This window comes from Lepidothrix coronata, unplaced genomic scaffold (genome assembly GCF_001604755.1).
Source record: "Lepidothrix coronata isolate B3197 unplaced genomic scaffold, Lepidothrix_coronata-1.0 Scaffold27, whole genome shotgun sequence".
Classification (NCBI taxonomy): Eukaryota; Metazoa; Chordata; class Aves; order Passeriformes; family Pipridae; genus Lepidothrix; species Lepidothrix coronata.
This window is the reverse complement of record NW_016690207.1, coordinates 1,822,910-1,841,347: the sequence shown is the minus strand read 5'-3', so window position 1 is coordinate 1,841,347 and position 18,438 is coordinate 1,822,910. Positions and strand designations below refer to the sequence as shown.

The following is an 18,438-nucleotide window of genomic DNA, read 5'->3' as shown; positions in this document are numbered from 1 at the left end:
TAGGGCTGAGCACAGCCTGGCACGGTCCAAAGCATTAAACCTGCGGTGGGTGGGGGGCACAGGCAGTTTGCAGGGCTGAGCACAGCCTGGCACGGTCCAAAGCATTAAACCTGCGGTGGGTGGGGGGCACAGGCAGTTTGCAGGGCTGAGCACAGCCTGGCACGGTCCCGTAGGGTTTAGTGCTCGTTTTGGGGGCACCTCGTGACCGTCACCTTGGCTTCGCTTGCGTTTTGCAGACATCGTCGACGGGAACCTGAAGTCCACCATGAGGCTGATCCTGGCCCTGGCCGCCCACTTCAAGCCAGGCTCTGGGAGGGCCGTGGGTGCCAGCGGGGCTGGCCCGGTGGGGAAGGGCTGGGCAGTGCCCCCGGGCAGCCACAGGCCCCGCTCTGCCGCTGCCATGGCCCAGGGGGCAGTGGCTGCCCTGGCCGAGGTCCGGCAGGACGTGCTGCACTCCGGCCGGGACGTGTTCCGCCACAGGCACCGGTAAGGAGCTGCTCCTGCTGGGGGGTGGACACAGGGGGACACAGTTCCCTCTGAAGTCAGGGCACCTTCGTCCTGCCAGCCCCTGCTGTAAGGCAGGCACTGCTCCCTCACGCCCAAAGGGTGCCCTGGCAAAGCACCGACCTGGCCAGGCTGCCTCGGGGGACACGGCAGGTATCCCGGGCTCTTCCCGGGTTTTACAGCAAAACAACAGCTGGAGGTCTGGTTAGCTCACCAGAAGAGAACAGCGAGTTATGGCCAAGGCAGAGGGAACTGTGCTGCCTCTTTTTCCTGCTGAGCACAGTGCCCTTGGAGCTGTCTCTTTGGAGATATTCTCATATTCTCAAGTCTTAGCTCCAGGTACTGCTCAGGGATCTGGGAGCAGCTGCTTCCAAAACTGAGGCACTGAGAACTCTGCACAAGCCCGTCCTGGCTCCTCCATTGCTGTCCATCCCACTGCTCCAGGTGGACTCAGGGGGTTGTGTGCTGAGTTCTGGTGATGCTGGAGGGAGATGATCCACCTGCACAGGGAATGTGCAGTCCCGAAAAGCACATTTAACACCTGCAAAAGGTGCTGTTGTAGATTATAATAATAATAATAATAGCAGTGACATTTAACTGGAAGCCAGATGGGCTGTTGAGGGTTCAGTTTACTCAGCTGAAGGTCACTTGCCCACATGATACTGGCTCAAGGGAGTACCCATGAAGCAGTTTGGAAGTGAGGTTGAAATGGGATATTTTGCTGAAAAACTAAATGTTAAAGGTTTATCTTGCAAAGGCCTTGGACCAGGAGTTCTTCAGCAAAGCCAGTCCTTGTGCTGTCTGCAAATTGTTCTTCTCCTTGCCTTCCTAGAGGCTGTGTAGTTTTCTAGTCACAGAATTAGGGGTGAGTTTAAAAGGGCAGTGCTTGTTTGTCTGCGTTTCCCTCACATCAAGAAGATGGGATGGGGATCCCTGACAGGAGAATTGGTGTTTTTTCTGGCTGTCCCCTCCTTCTCACCTTCCTTTCATTAGCTTTTCTTGGAGACAAGAAGAATTTCTGCTCCTATTAGATGAGGCTTCCCTCACTCTGTGATTATCTCCAGAAACAGCAGCATGGATGAGGAGATTGAAAATCCCTACTGGAGTGTCCGGGCACTGGTGCAGCAGTATGAGGGGCAGCAGAACGTGCCATTGGAGTCCCACTCCTCCAGGTAAGGGATTTTTATTGCCAACATGTGTCCTTTGTGTGACATTCCCTAAAGTGCTGGTTCCTTACCACCATAATCCGGGTATTTCTGATGGAAAAGGGCATTCCCAGAACATAGTGTCTGCCTAATCTGGAGGATGAAGCCTCAGGAGCCAACCTGAAGGGCACGTGAAGTGGTTCTGCTGCCACTGTTTTCATGGGGATAGGAGAGAGTGGATGTGGGAGAGCTGAAACAGCTTTCGAAGAAAAAACTGCTCCCATGGGGGAGCTGATCCAGCTCCAGAGCCAAGGAGAGCCCTTTTCCCCCAGAGAACAAGAAACTACATTAAGACAAAGAGCTGTGTTACTGAACATGTTGGATCTCCCTCTGGATATGGTGCTTTGCTCCATTTAATCCCATCTGGAGCAGCTGTGAGGGCAGAGCTGCAGCTCTTTGGTTCACAGTTTCCTGTCCCCAGTGGAACCCTCAGCTCTGCTTTGCTGTCTCCTTCTCCTGCCTTTTCCCTGGGTGCCTCAACTATCCCCCTCTGATTTGTGTGGGACTGAGGGGTTCATTTTCCAAGGACAGACTGCCACAGAGGGTTTCTCAGCAGGCAGGGTTTTCCAGGCCCGTTTTTATGCTCCACGGTAGGAATAATTCTCTGTGTTATCTGGGAATTCAGGTTGCTTGGCCCAGGGGAGGAGAAAACCACAAGTTTGTGTTTCTCCCCTGAATTTGTTGTGTATCACTGAGGGCATGTTTATAAATAGCCATTTGGAGGAGCGTGGGGCTCCCAGTGAGCCAGTACTGGACCAGTGCCTCCACATGATGTCAGCAGTGTGCTTTTGAGGCTGTTGTTCAGGGGAGACGCAAAAGCTCCGCTCTTGGCGAGAGGATTTCATGGCCAGTGTCACAGACCTTGGCACTGCCTCTCGACCTGGGATCTCAGTGGGGCAGCGGGTGACTCCTGGTGCTCCCTGAGCATCCTTCAGTGTGAGGGGGCTGGAGGATTTTATCTGCTCTCCCACCCCCCAGGCACTGCCAGGCAATGTTGGCTCACGTGTGGTTGGGTTTTGGCGGCGAGCGAAGATTTCTCTGCACATCCTAAATCATGGGGTTTTATTTTCCCCCATCGTGTCATGAATTCTCTGCCCCTAAGGCAGGGGTGATATTACTGCTGATAAGACAGAATACAGTGGGAATCTTTGCAGAAGTGATCGGTGCTTGCCCAAGAGTGGGAGCAGTGTTCCCTCCAGCTCCTGGGGGTGTCTTTGCTGACACCAGTGTCTGCATGATGAAAACAAGATGCTTTCTGTTCCCTTCCAGGGAGAAATGCTCCAGTTTAGTTATGAGAACTGGCTGAGAGAATCAACATGGTTTTTGATTAGTGAGAGATGTGATTATTAAGCGCAGCCACCCCCCCTCCATCTGATCCCAGGGCAGCTTCTTCCTGCATTAACTCCTCACTCCGAGACCTCACAGCCTCAATAACAGAATTCCCAGAGACAAACCCTCCAATAAGCGAAGGCAATCGGAATGATTCATGGAAAATTTGCCAAAATCAGATGATTCCCAGGCTGCCGAGCCCCTCACCCATCTCCACCTCCCTTTCCCCTCCCCTTCCCACCGGCATTCCCTCCCCCACCCCGAGCCGGGCTCAGAGAAAGGCTGAGCCTCGCACAGCCCGTGTGACAGCGGGAGGGAGAGGAGCTGAGGCGGCGAGGAGGAGGAAGCCTCGCCTAGGGCTGGGAAGAGCCGCCTGCCCAGCCCGCAGCCGGGGCCGGGAGCGCCGGGAACACCCCGGGGGCAGGAGCCCCTTCCGCGGCGGGTCCCGGAGCGCGGGGGATGCTCGGAGGCTGAGCAGGGCGGGATGGGCTGAGGAGCACCCGCGGCAGCCCCCGGTGCTGAGAACAGCCGGGCGTGTGTGCGGCCGCCCAAAATGCAGCAGCGAGGGAGAATAACAACCCGGCAGGAAGAGCAGCAGGAGCAAAACCCGGGCTGCAGAATTCCCTGACTCCGGAATCGCACCCGCTTGTGGGGGCTGTGGATCTGCCGTTTCTGCGGAGACCCCGAGGGGTTGTTTTTCTTTTTTTCTTTTTTCTTTTTTTTTCCTTTTTTTTTTTTTTTTTTTTTTTTTTTTTTTTTTTTTTTGGTTTCTGCTGCGAAATTTTTCAGCAATCTGGCTTGCAAATCTTCCTCCAGTAGTTTTGACAGGAGCTGGCGTCCTCCCCCCCCCACACCGGATCCCTGAGCATGCGAAGGGACAAGGCATTGCCCGTATCCAGAATCCTGAGGCTCCCAGGGAAACGGATTCTGTGAGGCGAGAGGTTAAAGTGGGATCATGGGAGGGAAGCAGGTCAAATGGTGAGCGATTGTTGCCATTGTCGTTTCGAACAGCAGGGATGGGGTGTTTATTAAAACGTGAGAACTCGGGGCTGGTGCCCCCAAGCCTCGACTGTGCAGGCACTGGCAACTCTGGGACTCGGGGGAGAAGGGATGTGGGTTAAGGAGCCAAGTGGTGAAAGGAATAAAGTGGAACAGCTTTAATTTCCCAGCACTTATTTCTGCTTGCTCTGGCGTGAATTGTTGTGTGCTTTAAAGAACAAATCACAGCTGTGGGTATTTTGTACTTTGCTGGGTTTGACTGACACAAAACCTGTGTGTTCCCAGAATTAACTTGATAAGGTATGAGGCAGCCTGACCTGTGCTGCTGCTTCATCTGCTGCTGGTTCTGTCACTGCTTGGCATGTTTGGGGGGTTATTGATGCCACGTGAGCCCACTGGCCCTTTGAAACAGGAAAACTGCCTGGAAAGGGTCTGTGGACGTGGGAATGTAGAACTGCCTATGATGTGCAGACCTGTAGGGACTGCTTAACCCACCTGGGATCCCTTATACTGGCTTTGGAATGTGGATCCACTGCCAAGAGAGGCAGATTTGGAAGAGGAGAATGTTATTTCCAGGCTCACATCCCCTCGGTTTTCATCCTCTCTGGTTCCTGCCCTCGCCCACCCCTGTTTCACCACCTTCTCCCCCAACAGTTGCTGGTGGTGTTTTTCTAGGGCAGCTCATCCTTTTATCTTTTGCGTGGCTGAGAACCAGCAGAGCCTTGTCAGGGTGAGGGCACGGAGCACCAGCTGGGAATATTGCAGGGGGAATATTGAGATCTGTTCCTAGAAGGAGGTAAAATCCCGCCTGGAGTTCCTGGCCCTGTTGGATCAGCTGGGCTTCCTGCCTGCACCTGTGCTCTGGGAATGTTCCATCCTTTCCTCCCAGCCTCGTTATTATATAATGCAAACCCCACAGAACTGCCTGGGCTTCCAAAAAAGATAAAAAACACAATTTAAACCCCATAATTTTACGCTGTGCCCCCGTTCAGCAAGGAGCAGGGAGCTGGTTATAGATGTTGTATAAGAAAATATGCCTGATGAGGGACTGCTGGGATGGAGTTTAAATTCCTGAAGGTAAATCCCTGAGCAAAGCCAGGTGCCCTGGACCCCTTTAACAGTCCTGCACACACCTGAAAGGACAGGCAGTGCAGCCCTTAGAGATTTCTGGGAAAAGAGGGGTATTCTTTTCCTTGCATTTCTCTTCCCTTTAACGTGGGGTGAGTCTGGCCCTTGAAAACCAGGCTGCAGGTCTGTAATATAAATGAGGAGGAGGCTCCCCTGGCCGTGGGAGTGGGGCAGGCAGGAGCAGCAAGTCATTTCCATCTCTATTGCAGGGCTTTTCCCCTCCCGTGGGAGCTGGGGGGACACGCAGCAGCAGTGCTGGGAAGATGCAGACAGCGAGCTGCTGAAGCCTCTTATTTTTCTAAAACCTATTATATCATTTCCACAGTGTTTTCTTTTTTTTTGTTCTCTGCCCTTTTGTTTCTGTGTTGGGGAGAATGAAAAATTAACTCCTGCTCACGCTTGCAAGGATTAATTCCCGCGACTTTCGAGGTACATTGAAAGGGTCACTGAGCTTCAGCCACCTTTTGGTGTTGTCTGGGTGATGCATTTGGGAAGAATTTCTGGAAAAAAAAAAAACAACAAACCAGATTTCTTGACCCTCCCAGTCAGCTGAGATGGCTCCAGTGAAAACATGTGGGTACTTTCAAGTAGTTTTAATCTAAGAACACGAGTGAGTGGGATCTGACTCTGAAAAATATTTTGCCCTTGGGATTTCAAGTTGAAGTGATGCTTCTGGAACCTGGAGCTAGAGATGAAGCAAGCCAGGGTGGCTATTTGTTCAGCCTGTGGTGTGAGCATAAGGCTTGCAGTAAATTTATTTCTGAGTGAGTGTCTGAATTCTGTGGTGTCGGCCTCGAACTCACATTCTGTTAAGGAAAACGAGGTTTGTGGTTGTCAGTTGACTTGTTGTGGCACTGGCAGGAAAAAAATAGTTACGTGTCCAGTTTGGTTTGTTAAAGGCCTCTCCAGGATGCAGGTAATGGTGTTAGATGAGGGTGATGCTGATCAGCACCAAAGCAGCTGTTCCTTCTTTCCCCTGCAGTCTCACATCACCCAGCCCTGTCCACAGTGCAAAGAGTGAATCCACTGTAGCCCCATCAGAGGAGAAGGAAAGGCTTGTGATCCTCCAAACTGAAGAAACAGAAACTAAAACAGGTACCTTGCAGATAAAGCTTTACTGGGGCTTGTTTGTGTGATATAAACTTGCTGGAAAGTTCCCCAGGGACTGAAATGGTTTGAGGTTGCCTTCATTGAGTTGGTGCACCCACTGACAGCGGGGTGTTCTGCAAACCCCACGGGTGCTTTTCTGTCACACGTTGTTCCCCTGTCCTGTGCTTGGAAATCTCCAGGGATCAGATGCAGACTTACCTGGGATATGTGTGTGTGCAGCAAAGTTTACTTTGCAGTGAGAATGAGGCATAAATCCTGGAGATCAGACACCTGTAGCAACTCCCTTTGGTGTCGGTGTGGGGTGCAGGTCTCTCCTGGGCTCCCCTGTCTGCTGTGACCACATCCAGCTGCTCTCTCTTCCAGAGGAGACTGATTCCCATTTCCAGCCTGAGTGGCAAGCAGGGAACTCTGGGTCATACTTGGAGAACTCATGGGAGGAGCAGCTTTTGGAGCAACAGGACCACTTGGAAAAGGAGATGGAGGAAGCAAAAAAGATGATTTCAGGCTTGCAGGTAATAGATTTTCTTCCCAGCCAGTGTTCCCTGCCAGGGAGGGAGAGGGAAGGGTGTGCAGAGGGGAAGGTTATATTGCTGTGAAGACTGAAAATTGGTGATCTTAATTAATAGTAATTGAGGTGGACTGGGGGAGGGCAGAGGGCACTGAGTGCAGGTTAGAATGGGAGCACTGGAGGGAATCTAAAGCAGAGCCTGTGTTTGGCTGTGCCTGGTTTTTGGTTGGTTCCCTGCCTTGCCCCCTGTCCCGTGGGGCTGTGCTGGCCCTGGGTGTGCTGTCACTGCTCCTGTTGCTGTGCAGGGGGGTGAGGATGCCCCAGTGTTTTCCCACGTGCTGGGGGCTTTGTTAGAGCCCGAGAGAGAGGGGCTGTGCCCTGTGATTTGTGATCAGAAGTAATGCAGGGAGACAAGGGATGGCAGGAGATCAATCAAGAGTCCCAGGGCTGATCAGGGGTCACAGTCTCGCATCAGTCTCCCCAGGAACGAGGCTGCACTATCATATTTGGCACGTTCTCCACGCAACTATTTGTCTGTGGGACCTTTTGCAGTCCCTCCCTGACCCTCAGCCCAGTGTGTTTGACTCTGAGCCCCTGATCCATATGGTAAAGACACTGAACTCTCTCAGGAATATCCCTTTCTGTTTGTGCTGGGAACCACAGTGGCTCTGGATTGTAAATATTTATGTGCCAGTAAACAAAGCAGAGCCTGTGTGAGAAGCACAGGCAGCTGGGCGGGCACTTTCCTTGGGGACAATGGGCAGGACACAAAAGAGCCCCCAAAAAAAAGGAAAAAAAAAAAATTCCCTGGTAAAATCTGGTTGCATTCTGTGCCCACTGGGAGCAGGGAGAGGAGGCACTGGGAGGACTGGCATGCCCTGTTCTCCAGCCCTGGGTGTTCCAGCAGGGAGGGTGAGCAGCTGGCACTGCTGCCCCTTCACCCCCCGGGAGCAGGGAGAGGCAGCTGATGTTGCCAGCCAAGAAATTGGATTTGATTAATCGATTCTCCTCCTCTTACTCACCACTTAAGAGCCTCCAGTTCGAGGGAGTTTGACTGAAGTATTGGGGATCTGATGTGTGGACGCCCTATAAGGTGCTGAAACTGAGACAGGCCCCCGAAAATCTGAGTTGTCCTTGTTTGGTGTCTTTCTGTGGGGAAGAGAATTGGCTGACAGACCTCTGGGAGAGCTTTTTCAGGGGGTAAATCTTCTTATTCATTCCTGAAAAAAATGTACTCGTTTCTGAGAGGAACAAGTCAGCAGAAGTGGAAAATGAAGCTGTTTGGAGGCTGATAGCAATGACTGTTGGCCAGAACTGCAGCTCAATCATTTTTTCCTTTGAAACCTCTGAAGAGGAGATTTATTTTTTTTCCCCCTTTATTTTCCCAGGCTTTGTTGCTCAACGGGTCTTTACCTGAGGACGAGCAGGAAGGGTCCTTTGAGCTCTGTGAACGTGGAGCCTGCCCTGAAGAGCAGCTGGTGAGCACATTTCTGCACCCAAACCTCCCTGCCTGCTGCTCTGTCCTGCCCCAGGCAGGGGTTGCACAACAATAATGGTGATATTTTTTGCATCCAGATCATAATCCGAAGTCGCCTGGACCAGAGTGTGGAAGAAAATCAAGACCTAAAGGTTAGAGGGGCAGCAGGTGGAGGGGCAGAGAGGTTTTGGGCCAAGAGATCTTTGCTGTTGGATTTATTTTTTTTTTTTTTGGGGGAGGGGACAACCTGATGGATGATATGGGGGATATATTATGTTAGAGCTCTGGGACCGTGTCTGATGCTGGGAGAAGGATCTGATGTGGCCCTGAAGGACAGGTTTGGGGGACTAGACAATTGGGTTTTTTCTCAGAACTTTAATAGCAGGGGTTAAGGGAGCTGCTCAGCTATTTGCCATGTTTGTAACTCACTAAAACTGTTCTTGGATCTGTGGGAAAAGGTGGGATGTGCTTTTTTTTTTTTCCTGTACCATGTGTCTGGAGACAGGGAACACTGGCTTTGGTTGGCTCTTGAGGGGGTGACAAGATGCCATTTAATCAAACTGTGTTGCATTTTGCAGAAGGAGCTGCTGAAATACAAACAAGAAGCTCGAAACCTCCAGGGGATAAAGGTGAGGAAAGGGACACTTTAAATATAAATAGCAGAGCTTTAGAGTCTGCTGCAGCCCATGAGTGGGGCCAGAGGAACCATCCACCTCTGAGGAGCCTCAGTGTGGAGGGAGGTGTGTTGGGGGGCTTGGGAGTGGGGGATCCTGTGATTTTTTTTTTTCTGGCCCAAGGCAGGTACAAGGAGTTGGGTTTCCTGGTTTCTATTCTGTCTGTAGACTGTGGTCAAATTTCCACTCTTTTTTTTTTTTTTTCTGTTTCTCCTAAACAAAATATGAGTCCTGCTTGCTTTTCTAGGCTCTCTTTTTTTTTTTTTTTCCCTGCTGTCTTGGGGTGCCCACAGCAGCACTGCCCCAGTGAACTCATTCTTGACAGCAGAGGAAAAAGAGCCCGGGGAAATCCTTGCCCTCCTCAGAAAGTGTGCAGTTCCTCCCTCTGGAGTTGTGAACACTGATAATCTACTCCTGAGCCAGAGGTATTTTTAGAGCTGCCTGTCAGGCTCCCTGGGAGGGAGCAAACAGCAGTAGCTGTCCAAGGTGGAGCTCCCAGGCCCTGAGTGAAAGGTGCAGAATTAGTCCTGACTTTGGCCTCTCCAGGGAGGATTTCACTGCACAACTGGGTCACACTGAGAGCTTAAGTGTCCTTGTGTCCTGGGCTGACATTGGCCTCTCTGTGCCCTCTGGATGCTGCAGATGTGTGGCTGGATCAGGAGCTGAGGGCACTGAGCACCCTCCAAAGACACAGCTGCTTCCTTCCATGGGAGCCAAGCTCAGGCCACTGCTGGAGTGGGAAGTTTAGGCTGAAGCACAGAAATCCCTCTGTCCCAATAGCCAGGGTGTTGGCAGGGAGATCACTTTGGGGTAGGAGGGCTGAGGGTGGTGTCTGTGCACCTCCTGCTCTCCTTCAGCCCCGAGTGGCCACTGTCCTGGGTCACTCACTCCTCAGGGGAGGGTCTCTGCCCTCCTTGCACCTTCCCACAGAGGACATCTCTCCCCAGGATGCCCTCCAGCAGAGGCTGATCCAGCAGGATGCTTCAGTCCTGCAGCTAAAGCAGGAGCTGCTGAGAGCAAACATGGACAAGGAGGAGCTGCACAACCAGAACGTGAGTCACTGCTGAGGTTATTTTAGGAGGAGGTTGGTGGCCCTGAGGGCTCCAGCAGCCACAGGGCTGAGCTGGTGGCTGCAGCAGAGCTGCTGGGGTCGTGGGACAGTGAAGGAGCAGTCACAGGTCTGTGCAGAGCACAAACTGCACACAGTGCTCTGGCCAGCTGGGAGCCTGGACATTCCTGACCTTCACTCCCACTTCCTGTCCTCCAAGACCTTCAGCTGAAACAGGGAGGGCCTTTCCCCGATGTTTTCAGTGCAGTTGCATTTCTCCTTCATTCCTTGTTGTCCCTGGGTGAGCAGGTGGCATTTTGGCAGCCCATGGGCAGTGTCTGGAGAGAGAAGGATGCGGGAGGGACTGTCCTGCCCAAATGTTGCCATCCCTGGACACCAGCTCCCTTGAGCTCTGCAGATATTTGGTCACCCTTTAGCACAGGGGGCAGGGATTACCACTCTGGGGATACCTGTCTCACACCTGTGTGTCACCTCTGCAGGTTGATCTTCAGAGGAAGCTCGAGGAGAGAAGCCGGCTGCTGGCAGAGTACAAAGTAATGGAACCTCTTCCCTGGAGGCTTTGGGAGCAGCATTTGGTGGCTCTTCAGTTTTGGGACTTTGTTTTGTGTCACCCCTGGGAGTGGCACTGCAACTTATTCATTATCCCCAAGAGTGGTGGATGAGTGTTTGTGATGAGGTGGAGGGATCAGATGTTCTGTGTTCTGCCCACAGGTTTTTATAGCACAGCTTTTATTGTCATATTTATTTTTTTTTTTCTGTGATGGCTGGATAAGTGTCTACCACTTGTGCAGAAGCCTGTCAGGTTAGGCTGAGCCACCTGGTTGTCCACTGATCCCTCAGGAACCTGTTTTCTCTGGTCTTGGCAGTGGGTCTTTGGGCAGGGGGACTCTGGGCAGTAACAACCCAACCTACATTTAAAAAAACCCCAAACTCTGGCACTGAGCTCTAACCTGTGGCTAGAAGGACACACACTGCAAGTCCCCATCCAGATGCCACAATTCCCTGCCCTGAGAAGATGACTGAGCTTTGCTCATGTGGATTCCCCCGATTCCTGTGTTGCAGAAGGAGCTGTGCCAGAAGGACCGGCACCTGCAGCAGCACCAGACCAAACTGGATGAGATGCTCAGGCAGCTCTCTGAGGCCAGCTACCAACAGGTACGGACTGGGGGCTGCACTGATGCCCTGGCACTCTCCTGGGTGGCTCAGTGTGTGTGTTGACTCCTCTCCTCCCCTCCCAGGTGGATTTGGAGCGGGAGCTGGAGCACAAGGAGGCCCTGCTGGCTCACTGCATGAAGAGGGAGGCTGAGGAGGTAAGGGGAGCCTTGGTGGTGCTGTTTGTCCAGCACCCTGTAGGTACCTACAGAAATCCTGCACTTCATCCCAGAGAGGCCTGGCTCTGCAGTCCCACTGTCAGTGCCTGAGCAAGGCAGTCAGACCCCACAGAACACCCAGAGTCCCAAAGCTCCCAGCACTGAGCACTCTGGCTCAGCTTCTTGTGTCAAAATCCCAAGGGATGAAACAGTGAGGGGAGCACAGGGGTGAGTGGGAGCTGGAGACTCTTGGCTTCCATCTTCATCTCTGACACTGGCAAGTGGTCAGACCAGGGTTTAGCTTATCTCCTCCTTTCCCTGCTGAGCCTGGTATTGAGCACTTGGAAGTGTCTTGGTGGACAGGTCAGCCCTGGTACCTGTCCCTGCCACCTGAACACTGACTATTCACTAGAGCTTGCAGAGCCCTGGGATGCAGCAGCAAGCCCCTTCCAGGCTCTGCCTCCTTTTATCCACCTCTGTGTGAGGAACCAGGTTTGTGCTCTGACCTGTGGGACTGCCTGCACATTCCTTAGGGAGTGTGTTTACCTGGGAGAAGGTGGGAGTTTTGTCACCGATGTGGAAAGCTTTCATGCCCTCTCATTTTTGGGATTTTTTTTGGGGGGGGTCCTAACACTCACATTCCTTGTGGCACCTGCTTTTCCCCCTGCCCCAGGTGATGGCTTACAGCAGTCACAGTGCCCAGAGCAATGGCTTTCTCCAGACAGCAGGAAAAGGAGCCGCTCCCATGGCCCACCGAGGGGTGAGTGCACCTCAGGGATACATTCCTGATATCCTGGAAGCCTTTCTCTTATTAAGGGAGATTTCCCCTGGCTAAGACCCGTGGTTTTAGAGGGGAAGGAGGCAGCCCAGAGCCAGCCTGACCTCTGGTCTCTTGGGCAGACCAACGACCTGCAGCTGGTCCGGGACGCCCTTCGCAGCCTCAGGAACAGCTTCAGTGGCCACGACCCCCAGCACCACACCATCGACAGCCTGGAGCAGGGAATCTCCAGCCTCATGGAGCGCCTGCACCGCATGGAGACCCAGAAGAGGCAAGAGAGAAGGGTAAAGGCTCCCCAGGGCACCCAGCCTGTGCCCCTCACACGCAGCACTGAGGGCTCCAGCCGGAGGTGCCACTTTGTCCTGGTTCTCACCCTGTAGGTGCGGGGGAAATCACCAGCCAGCAGAGCAACCAACGAGTGCAGAGACTCCTGGCCTCCCAAATCCAGTAAGTGCCTCGCAGCTCCTGCCCCTTCCACTGCCTAATTCCTTGTTTCCTGGGCAGAGCCCAGGGCATGGCATCCCCGTGGGAATGTGCCCCCTCCAGCTGTAGCTGCACAGCCCCGGCTGCCCTGCAGAGGGAAGGGCACACAGGTACAGCTCCTTGCTCCCAGAGCTCCATCACAGTGGGAGTCTGGGCCACTCCAGCAGCACTGCAGCACGAATAACCATGGCAATCGCTGGGATGGGTGGGAACAGGGATGTTATTCCAGCTTTCCTGCTGCTTTGCACCACCTGGTGGGCACAGAGAACTGTACAGTTCCCTCTTTCCCTGTCCCCCCCAGTGTTTACGTGTGTGCCTGACAGCACAATCCTCTCTGACACCACAGGTGTCCACAGTGTGTTCTGCATTCAGGGAGCCTTAAAACTGTAGCCACTAAGTGTGACCCTTCCACTGCTTCAGCTCTCGGGCAATTAAGAAACAACTTCTGAATTTGCTGTATGTCACACTCATTAGGATATTCAGATAAGCCCAGGAGATTCTGCTCTGTCTCGTGGAAGTCGTTGGATCAAGTGTTTTTCCTTCCTCAGATTCATTTCAGTAAAACAATGCCCAGACCATTGCCATCTGTGTTCTTTCCACAGTTCCCTTGGTTTATTTTTGGGATTCCCAATTTTTGGTCTAAGTCACTCTAAGGACAATGGAGTTGGGTTGAGTACTTGAGCTGCTTGACTTCATTTGCACAACTCAAGCTGATTTTGTATCTCTCAGAGGTTTTTTTTTCCTGTTATCTTTTTTTTTTTCTTCAGTAGTTTCTCAAACATTTGAGTCTGTAAGGGTATGCTTTCCAAGCTATTTTAGTTATACTTTTATTCCTGGTTTTTCATGTTATGTCAGTGTGTTCTATGCCCTGACCTATACACCTGTTGTTTCTGTTCCTACAGCAGCTCTGTTTTCTTCTGGTTTCATGTGCTGTTTCAGTCTCACTGTGTTGTTTCTCCTTATTCCTTGTCATTTTGCTGAACAGAAATCGTTAGGAAAATAATTAGAAGTGCTGAATACAACATGTTTCAGCACTGAAGTGACATCTGGTGTTTGGTACTGATATAATGTTGCTGAAAGAGGTATCACAGACACCACACCTTGCAGGGAGCAGGACACAAGGCAGAGAGAGAAACACAAATGAGCAAAGATTCTGGCCAGAATGGGAAGGGAAGGGGACAGGGAATGTTCTTCCTGGGTGGTAACGAGTCCCTTGATGCCTTGCAGAGCTGCCTCACTCCCACAGCACCCCAGTGATGAGCACCAGTGCCTGCACCAAAGTGTTGTACTTCACCGACCGCTCCCTCACCCCCTTCATGGTCAGCATACCAAAGAGGTGAGGTGGGCCCTGCTGGCACTGCTGTGCCCCTCAAAACACCTCTCTTGATTTCCTGGGAGTCGTCCCAGCCAGCACAGGTTTGCTGTGCATTCCCTTGGCCTTTGGGTTTCATGCCACTGGCTGGGGGAATTCCCTCCCGCGCTCCCAGAGCTGACGGGTTTGGTTTCCCTTGCAGGTTAGGGGAAGTGACCCTGAAGGATTTCAAGGCAGCTATTGATCGTGAGGGAACCCACAGGTACCACTTCAAAGCCCTGGATCCAGAGTTTGGCACAGTCAAGGAGGAGGTAAATGTGGAACTGAGCTGTCACTGCCTTGGGCTCGGTGCCACCACATGACCCTGGGCACTGTGGTCGCCTCACTTTTAAACTAATGGAGTATCAGAAGTTTCCCCCAAAGAAGCTGTAGATTAACCTCCTCTTGTGCTAAAACACATTTCCATCCCCAGCCAGTGCCATTCAATGAATGTGATTGCAACTGCCAGGGGGTTGCAGAGCCCCTTGGGCAAAGAGGTGACTCCTGGCACAGCCAGTCTGTGACACAGCACTGCCCAGGGGACAGGAGGCAAAAACCCAGGCCACACTTCTGGCCCTTCCAGGGGCTTTATAAAACCTGTTGCAATGGAAGACCCTGTATTAAAAGTGCATTCTCCTACTGTCTTTTAAAGGTTTTTCAGAGAGAATTTGGTTTGTGGCACCTCTTCCTTTGTGTGCTGCATTACAGCCCCGTTCATGCTCAGGCTGGTGTTGGTGTGGATTGCATTCATTAAAGGTTGTTGGGGTAGTTCCTGCTTCACAAATTGATTAAGACAAGTGCAAAGGGTCACCCTTCCTGGGAACAGTCAGCAGCAGCAACTGGAGACTGTAGTCTGGATCAGAAAAGGCATATTTTCTATCTTTAGTTTACCTTTTCTAAAAAAAAAAAAAAAAAGCTAATAATAACCTGACAGTTACTGATTAAAGAAGCCTGTTCTGGTTTTTTGTTTGCTTGGGTTTTTTTTACCTAAAATCTGGAAAGATGACTTATAGCTCAGCTGTGTCTGTGACCTCTGGGTTGTGAAGGGAAATCTGAGCTGGGATCTGACTCCTGTTTTTTTGTTTGCTTGTTTGTTTTGTAATTGGGTTTTTTTTGTAGGTATTCCATGATGATGATGTCATTCCTGGCTGGGAGGGGAAAATTGTGGCCTGGGTGGAAGAAGACCACGGGGAGAACTAATGGAGCTTCCAAGTCTTGTTTCTATGGAAACCTGCGACTGGCTGCCGAGCTCCAAGGGTGACCAGCAAGGCGGTGAGAGCTGGGAGGAGGCCAACTCGAGCTGCCAAAAAAAACAGCCTCTCTGCAAACAACGGGTACTGCATGTTGTGTGCGTGGACACCTGGCCCCTGACCTCCCATGCCCAGCTGAAGGCGGTGTTCTGGGACTGAAATGACGGGTCTGTGGGGATGAAACACCTGGGCTTTGTCCTGTCAGCTAAAGCCTGGAGGCCTTAATGATGCTCTGCTCCCTTCTCCTGCTCCCCGACTCCTGCAACATGTGCTGCAGGCTCACCTGGGCAGTTCAAGTCTGGTTTCTTGTGCTGGTGTTACACAAACGTGCACTGACGGCAAAAAACGTGAAGCTTTGCCTTCGTGAGTCAGAACAAGCCCCTGGATTACGGGAGCTGAAGGCTGGACCAGCTCTTGTCCCGGACTTGCACGTGCTGCAGGAGCAGCGTGGACTTTGTGGACATTCCAGACTGACAGTACCTGTCCCGGGGAGGGAACAGTCTTCTGGAGGTTTTATGCATGGCCTGAAGCAAAGATCACCTTGGCAAAGCTCCCTTTCTCCCAAACTCAGGCTTCCATTTCCCAGCCCTGCCTTCCCCCCTCGCTCTCCAAAGCTGTCCTCGCTCCCGAGGCCCTCGGGCTTTGCTCTGTGTCCGTGGGGACTGTGGGATCTCGGTGCTTGGTGACTTGCTGAAGGATTTCACGTGTGGAACTGAGCTCTCCCTGCACTCCTGCCCTCTCCTCTGTCACCCCCTGTGCACAGGCATCACTGTGCTGCTGTGCACTCACTGCCAGGGCCACCCTGCACTTACCCCCACCGCTCCCCTGGGATGCTGAATCCTGAAGGGTCAGGAAGCTTGGGAAAGAACAAGCCCTAAAGTCCCTGAGGGTGGGTTTTTTCCTCTTTGGTTTTCGTGGTTTTCTTTCTCTGTGTTGCCTGTCTCTGCAGCCACTGTGGGCTTTGGAGGTCAAATGGCAAGTCAGGGAATGGGGAATGAGTGTTCCTGGTACCTGTGGCCCTTCTGTGGGTGATCTGTGTGTGCTGTGCATGAGGCTGGGACAAGGGGAACCTGGTTTTACTGTTTTATATTAACATGTCCTTTTGTAAACATGTTCTTGGAATTATTTTGTACTGATTTACATTTGTCTGAGGACTGTGGATATTTTTATACTAGTGCAAGTGCTCTCTGTACATTTCTGCACGCATTATACTGTGTTTTACTCATTTCCTAGTGGATGCTGAAATGTTTTGTATTGTCTTCTGTTACCACAACACTGGGCTTGTAAATCTTATATATTTAATTTTTTTTTACTATGGAAATCCAGCTGGTTACTACCAGGGTTTATATTTTTGCCAGCTTTAATAAGCAGCAACAGTACTATTTATTTTCTCACTGCTTCACTGTTCAGGAGGTAGCTTAAGGATCTTATGTTTGGCACTGCTCTAACACTGACTCCAGTGGGTTTATTCTTGGATCATATCCAGGGCTTGTCTTTGTCGCTGTTTACAGTTTGTTTATTTCTGTCAAACTTTTGTCAGAGTCACTTTCCTGTTCCCGTACTTTAACTTGCTCTTGTAACAAAGCCCCCTGGAGTCAGTGGTAGAGAAATTACAGGATCACAGAGTACTTGGGGCTGGAAGGGACCTCTGGAGTTCATCCGGTCCAAGGCAGGGTCACCTGGAGCAGGTGACACAGGAACACATCCAGGTGGGTTTGGAATGTCTCCAGGGAGGGAGACTCCACGTCCTCCCTGGGCAGCTGTTCCAGGCTCTGCCCCCCTCCATGGGAAGTTCTTCCTCGTGTTGAGGTGGAACTCGTTGTGTTTATGGCAATTGCTGCTCCTCCTCTCACTGGCACCACTGAAACGGGTACTGCACTCCCGTTCTATCCTGTCTTATCCCATCCCCTTCTGCCCCTTTCCATCCCATCCTCTCCTATTCCATTCTCTCCCGTTCCATCCCGCCTGTCCCCGCAGCGGGGGCGGTATCGACGCAACCCACTCCCCTTCATCCCCTTCTGTCCATTCCCATCCCCTTCTGTCCTTTCCCATCCCCTTCTGTCCTTTCCCATTCCATTCTGTCCATCCCCTCTGTCCCATCCCCTCTCAGGGCGGTCCCGGTCCCGATCCCATCCCCTCTCAAGGTGGTCCCACCCTGGTCCCATCCTTATCCCATCCCCTGCCAGGGCGGTCTCAGTCCTGATCCATCCCCTGTCAGGGCGGTCCCATCCTGCTCCCATCTCCTGTCGGGGCGGTCCCATCCCGCTCCCATCCCCTTTCAGGGCGGTCCCATCCTGATCCCATCTCCTGTCGGGGCGGTCCCATCCCCATCCCATCCCCTCTCGGGGCGGTCCCATCTCCTCTCGGGGTGGTCCCATCCCGCTCCCATCCCCTTTCAGGGCGGTCCTGTCCCGCTCCCATCCCCTCTCGAGGCGGTCCCCTCCCTCATCCCATCCCCTGTCAGGGCGGTCCCCTCCCGCTCCCATCCCCTGTCGGGGCGGTCCCCTCCCGCTCCCCTCCCCTCCCGGGGCGGTCCCGTTCCCGCCCCGCCGCCGCTTTACGGCCGCGCAGTGTCGCGCGTTGCCGCCCGCCCGGAGGTCACCGAGCGGCTCCGGCCCGACCCAGCCCGGCCCGGCTCAGCGCAGCCCGGCTCACCCCGGGCCCAGCCGCAGCATGTGGCGGGTGTTGGCGCGACGCGTGTGCCGGGGCGCGGCCGGAGCGCTGGCGCGGCCCCGCCGGGCTCTCGGTGGAGGTGGCGGGGCCGGCGCTGTCCCGGCCCGGCGCGGCCCGGCCTGGGGCGGCCCCGCGCTCCGCCCGCTCCTGCCGCCCGCGGGCACCCGGCTCGTCCCGGCCCGCCGCTGCAGCCTGCCGGCGCACCAGAAGGTGAGACACGGCCCCCGGCCCCTGCCCCGGGGGTCCCCTCATCCCCCCGCGGTCCCCGAAGGACGGGGCCGTGTCCCCTCGCCGCTGCTCCTTCGCTTTCTCCCGTCGGGTTTTCCATCCCCTCCCTGCGCAGCCCCCCGGGGATGGAGTCATGGGATCATCAAGGCTGGAAGAGAGCTTTAGGATCGTCGAGTCCAGCCATCAGCCCAGCACTCTGTAACCCCCAAGCCACATCGCCCAGTGGCAGATCCGCTCGTCCCTTGAACACCCCCAGGGGTGGTGACTCCTCCACTTCCCTGGGCAGCCTTGTTCCAGTGCCCGACCACCCCCAGCAGTGAACACTCTGCGGTTCTGCCCCCACTGCCGTGGGTCTCACCACC

The 18,438-nt window shown here is 53.3% G+C and overlaps 2 protein-coding genes across 4 annotated transcripts in view; both read left to right on the top strand.

The window, feature by feature from the left end:
* The first annotated feature begins 240 nt into the window (after positions 1-240).
* DIXDC1 (DIX domain containing 1) lies at positions 241-16,496 on the top strand. 3 transcript variants are annotated; one of them, XM_017809837.1, is made up of 17 exons: positions 241-486; positions 1,569-1,676; positions 6,148-6,260; positions 6,639-6,787; positions 8,172-8,261; positions 8,359-8,412; positions 8,839-8,889; positions 9,882-9,986; positions 10,483-10,536; positions 11,066-11,158; positions 11,242-11,313; positions 11,987-12,073; positions 12,214-12,375; positions 12,472-12,538; positions 13,802-13,910; positions 14,089-14,197; positions 15,045-16,496. In XM_017809837.1, exons 1-17 carry the CDS (start codon positions 266-268, stop codon positions 15,123-15,125), a joined length of 1,725 nt encoding a protein of 574 aa, XP_017665326.1. In that variant the 5' UTR covers positions 241-265; the 3' UTR covers positions 15,126-16,496. The 3 variants fall into 3 exon arrangements, with proteins under 3 accessions (XP_017665326.1, XP_017665327.1, XP_017665328.1); XM_017809839.1 differs by lacking the exons at positions 241-486; positions 1,569-1,676 and adding an exon at positions 3,833-4,016; XM_017809838.1 differs by lacking the exons at positions 13,802-13,910; positions 14,089-14,197.
* Positions 16,497-18,209: 1,713 nt separating this feature from the next.
* Positions 18,210-18,438, top strand: part of DLAT (dihydrolipoamide S-acetyltransferase) — an 8,659-nt gene continuing 8,430 nt past the window's right edge. The window contains exon 1 of the mRNA XM_017809439.1: positions 18,210-18,274. Coding sequence (XP_017664928.1) covers positions 18,210-18,274 — 65 coding nt within the window. The remainder of the gene's footprint in view (positions 18,275-18,438) is intronic.